At 56.9% G+C, this 5,000-nt stretch overlaps 1 protein-coding gene across 1 annotated transcript in view; it reads left to right on the top strand.

Annotated features, from left to right (window-relative positions):
- The window catches only part of LOC310964419 (disks large homolog 4-like), a 24,721-nt gene that overhangs the window by 13,979 nt on the left and 5,742 nt on the right, over positions 1-5,000 (top strand). The window contains exons 7-12 of the mRNA XM_083937539.1: positions 1,485-1,621; positions 1,693-1,843; positions 1,932-2,200; positions 3,729-3,831; positions 3,930-4,026; positions 4,881-5,000. The exon at positions 4,881-5,000 is cut by the window's right edge and continues 57 nt beyond it. Coding sequence (XP_083793665.1) covers positions 1,485-1,621; positions 1,693-1,843; positions 1,932-2,200; positions 3,729-3,831; positions 3,930-4,026; positions 4,881-5,000 — 877 coding nt within the window. The remainder of the gene's footprint in view (positions 1-1,484; positions 1,622-1,692; positions 1,844-1,931; positions 2,201-3,728; positions 3,832-3,929; positions 4,027-4,880) is intronic.

The raw sequence follows: 5,000 nt of genomic DNA, 5'->3' as shown, positions 1-5,000 counted from the left end.
GTCCTTGTCCCTCTCTGGTCCTGTCCCTCTCTGGTCCTGTCCCTCTCTGGTCCCTGTCTCTCTCTGGTCCTTGTCCCTCTCTGGTCCTTGTCCCTCTCTGGTCCTTGTCCCTCTCTGGTCCCTCTCTGGTCCTGTCCCTCTCTGGTCCTGTCCCTCTCTGGTCCTGTCCCTCTCTGGTCCTTGTCCCTCTCTGGTCTTGTCCCTCTCTGGTCCTTGTCCCTCTCTGGTCCTGTCCCTCTCTGGTCCTGTCTGGTCCTTGTCCCTCTCTGGTCCTGTCCCTCTCTGGTCCTGTCCCTCTCTGGTCCTGTCCCTCTCTGGTCCTTGTCCCTCTCTGGTCTTGTCCCTCTCTGGTCCTTGTCCCTCTCTGGTCCTGTCCCTCTCTGGTCCTGTCCCTCTCTGGTCCTTGTCCCTCTCTGGTCCTGTCCCTCTCTGGTCCCTGTCCCTCTCTGGTCCTGTCCCTCTCTGGTCCTTGTCCCTCTCTGGTCCTTGTCTCTCTCTGGTCCTGTCTCTCTCTGGTCCTGTCCCTCTCTGGTCCTGTCCCTCTCTGGTCCTTGTCCCTCTCTGGTCCTTGTCTCTCTCTGGTCCTGTCTCTCTCTGGTCCTGTCCCTCTCTGGTCCTGTCCCTCTCTGGTCCTGTCCCTCTGGTCCTGTCCCTCTCTGGTCCTTGTCCCTCTCTGGTCCTGTCCCTCTCTGGTCCTTGTCCCTCTCTGGTCCTGTCCCTCTCTGGTCCTGTCCCTCTGGTCCTGTCCCTCTCTGGTCCTTGTCCCTCTCTGGTCCTGTCCCTCTCTGGTCCTGTCCCTCTCTGGTCCTGTCCCTCTCTGGTCCTGTCCGTCTCTGGTCCTGTCCCTCTCTGGTCCTGTCCCTCTCTGGTCCTGTCTCTCTCTGGTCCTGTCCCTCTCTGGTCCTTGTCCCTCTCTGGTCCTTGTCCCTCTCTGGTCCTGTCCCTCTCTGGTCCTTGTCCCTCTCTGGTCCTTGTCCCTCTCTGGTCCTGTCCCTCTCTGGTCCTTGTCCCTCTCTGGTCCTTGTCCCTCTCTGGTCCTTGTCCCTCTCTGGTCCTGTCCCTCTCTGGTCCTGTCCCTCTCTGGTCCTTGTCCCTCTCTGGTCCTGTCCCTCTCTGGTCCTTGTCCCTCTCTGGTCCTGTCCCTCTCTGGTCCTTGTCCCTCTCTGGTCCTGTCCCTCTCTGGTCCTTGTCCCTCTCTGGTCCTGTCCCTCTCTGGTCCTTGTCCCTCTCTGGTCCTTGTCCCTCTCTGGTCCTTGTCCCTCTCTGGTCCTTGTCCCTCTCTGGTCCTTGTCCCTCTCTGGTCCTGTCCCTCTCTGGTCCTGTCCCTCCCTGGTCCTGTCCCTCTCTGGTCCTTGTCCCTCTCTGGTCCTGTCCCTCTCTGGTCCTGTCCCTCTCTGGTCCTTGTCCCTCTCTGGTCCTGTCCCTCTCTGGTCCTGTCCCTCTCTGGTCCTGTCCCTCCCTGGTCCTGTCCCGGTCTGGTCCAGGTCTGGGCTTCAGTATAGCAGGAGGTGTGGGGAACCAACACGTCCCCGGAGACAACAGCATCTACGTCACCAAGATCATCGAGGGCGGAGCAGCTCACCGGGACGGACGTCTCCAGATCGGGGACAAAATCCTGGCGGTACGTTAAACCCCCCAGATCTACGTGACCCCTTCAGGGTTCTGGTCTAACCTGACCTTTGACCCTGGCAGGTGAACCACGTGTCTCTGGAGGACGTCCTGCATGAGGACGCCGTGGTGGCCCTGAAGAACACGGGGGAGGTGGTCTACCTGAAGGTGGCCACGCCCACCTCGCAGTACATCCAACCCCCTGACCGGTACAGCCCCCCCGACCTGACTAGCTGTGAGTCCACTTCCTGTCTCTAACACCTGCGTGTCCGTCCACAGACGGGACCCAACAGTCCCACATCCTGTCCTTTCTGTCTCCGCAGCCTACATGGAGCCGGACTACATGTGCGACTACCCACAAGCCCTCCCTCCTCCGTCTCCACGGCGATACTCGCCCGTCCCCCGCGGCATGATGGGAGAGGACGATTACTCCCGGGAGCCCCGCAGGGTCTGCGTCCAAAGGGGGTCCACGGGTCTGGGCTTCAACATTGTGGGGGGAGAGGACGGAGAGGGGATCTTCATCTCCTTCATCCTGGCAGGAGGACCAGCAGACCTGAGCGGAGAGCTCCGGAAGGGGGACCAGATCCTCAGTGTGAGTACAGAGTTCAGGTCCTACAGAGACCAGGTCCTACAGAGACCAGGTCCTAGAGAGACCAGGTCCTACAGAGACCAGGTCCTCAGTGTGAGTACAGAGTCCAGGTCCTACAGAGACCAGGTCCTCAGTGTGAGTACAGAGTCCAGGTCCTCAGTGTGAGTACAGAGTCCAGGTCCTACAGAGACCAGGTCCTACAGAGTCCAGGTCCTACAGAGTCCAGGTCCTACAGAGACCAGGTCCTACAGAGACCAGGTCCTACAGAGACCAGATCCTACAGAGACCAGGTCCTACAGAGACCAGATCCTCAGTGTGAGTACAGAGTCCAGGTCCTACAGAGACCAGGTCCTACAGAGTCCAGGTCCTACAGAGTCCAGGTCCTACAGAGTCCAGGTCCTACAGAGACCAGGTCCTACAGAGACCAGGTCCTACAGAGTCCAGGTCCTACAGAGTCCAGGTCCTCAGTGTGAGTACAGAGACCAGGTCCTACAGAGTCCAGGTCCTACAGAGACCAGGTCCTACAGAGACCAGGTCCTACAGAGACCAGGTCCTCAGTGTGAGTACAGAGACCAGGTCCTACAGAGACCAGGTCCTACAGAGACCAGGTCCTACAGAGTCCAGGTCCTACAGAGACCAGGTCCTACAGAGACCAGGTCCTACAGAGTCCAGGTCCTACAGAGACCAGGTCCTACAGAGACCAGGTCCTACAGAGACCAGATCCTCAGTGTGAGTACAGAGTCCAGGTCCTACAGAGACCAGGTCCTACAGAGACCAGATCCTACAGAGTCCAGGTCCTACAGAGACCAGGTCCTACAGAGTCCAGGTCCTACAGAGTCCAGGTCCTACAGAGTCCAGGTCCTACAGAGACCAGGTCCTCAGTGTGAGTACAGAGTCCAGGTCCTACAGAGACCAGGTCCTACAGAGTCCAGGTCCTACAGAGACCAGGTCCTACAGAGTCCAGGTCCTACAGAGACCAGGTCCTACAGAGTCCAGGTCCTACAGAGTCCAGGTCCTACAGAGACCAGGTCCTCAGTGTGAGTACAGAGTCCAGGTCCTACAGAGTCCAGGTCCTCAGTGTGAGTACAGAGTCCAGGTCCTACAGAGACCAGGTCCTACAGAGACCAGGTCCTACAGAGTCCAGGTCCTACAGAGTCCAGGTCCTACAGAGACCAGGTCCTACAGAGACCAGGTCCTACAGAGACCAGGTCCTACAGAGTCCAGGTCCTACAGAGTCCAGGTCCTACAGAGACCAGGTCCTACAGAGACCAGGTCCTACAGAGACCAGGTCCCTGAGTGGACACACTGTGAACTAATCCCACAAAGCATCATGGGAAATGAAGTTCTAAACCTGTGTGTGTGTGTGTGTGTGTGTCTCTGTGTGTGTGTGTGTGTCTCTGTGTGTGTGTGTGTGTGTGTGCGTGTGTGTGTGTGTGTTGTGTTAACTCTGTGTGGTTGTGTGTGTGTGTGTGTGTGTATGTGTGTGTGTGTCTCTGTGTGTGTGTGTGTGTGTGTGTGTGTGTGTGTGCAGGTGAACGGCGTGGACCTCAGGTATGCGACCCATGAACAGGCGGCAGCAGCTCTGAAGAACGCCGGACAGACGGTGACCATCGTGGCTCAGTACAGACCTGAAGGTGAGCGGCGGCGGGGGGCGGAGCCTGACCTGCTCCGTTAGAGCGTGTGAGTGATGATGTCATGAGTGATGATGTCATGAGTGATGTCATGTCTGCAGAGTACAGCCGCTTCGAAGCGAAGATCCACGACCTGAGGGAGCAGATGATGAACAGCTCGTCTGGGAGCCTGAGAGCCAACCGCAGCTTCTACCTCAGGTACGTGCTCGCGTCAGGATTAGCATCGTTAGCATGCTAACGCCGTCACCTCCACCTGGACTGCGGTCAGTGGTGAGGTCGGGCGCAGGGACGCAGGAAACGTCTAAACCAGCGTTAGCATTGTACAAACCATTAGCATTAAACCAGCGTTGACTAAACCAGTGTTAGCATCGTAGAAACCATTAGCATTAAACCAGCATTAGCTAAACCAGCGTTAGCTTAACCAGCTTTAGCATCGTAGCAGCCGTTAGCTGGTAAACTGTGATGCTGATAAACCTCCATGTTTACGTTTTCTTCTGATCCTGAAACGACTTTAATTTAACGACACAAACAGGAAGTTCCTCCTCCGTCTTTCTAACCGCCGTGATGTCGCTCTCTGGTTGCCTAGGAAACGGAAACGTCACACTCAAAGGTTCTCTCTCATTGGTCGAGCTTTTGAAAGGTCAAAGTTCAACTGATTTGAACTTTGAGAGGAAATCTGAGCCAAGCACGCAGCTACATTGGTGCTAACAGCGCTACATTGGTGCTAACAGCGCTACATTGGTGCTAACGCTGCTACATTGGAGGTAACGCCGCTACATTGGTGCTAACAGCGCTACATTGGTGCTAACGCCGCTACATTGGTGCTAATGCCGCTACATCGCTACCACTCCCGTTTAGCTCGTAGCATGTACTGTTAGCCTAAACGTCAGCCAGATGGACGTATGCCCCTCCCCCCAGCGTCACATACATGCCCTTTTTTGGTCAGAGGAAAAGAGGCGGAGTCAAAGTCTGACAGATGGCGACTGGATGCAGTGAGAGAGCGGCGCCGACGGAGGCGCTGCGTCCGTTTAACCACGTGTGCGATGTTTCAGGGCGCTGTTTGACTACGATAAGCAGTGGGACTGCGGCGTCCTATCACAGGCCCTGGACTTTAACTTCGGGGAGGTGCTTCACGTGATGGACAGCGGCGATGACGAGTGGTGGCAGGCGCG

Source organism: Echiichthys vipera, assembly GCF_963691815.1.
Source record: "Echiichthys vipera genome assembly, chromosome: 22".
NCBI classification, from domain to species: Eukaryota; Metazoa; Chordata; class Actinopteri; order Perciformes; family Trachinidae; genus Echiichthys; species Echiichthys vipera.
This window is presented reverse-complemented; position numbering and strand designations above follow the sequence as displayed.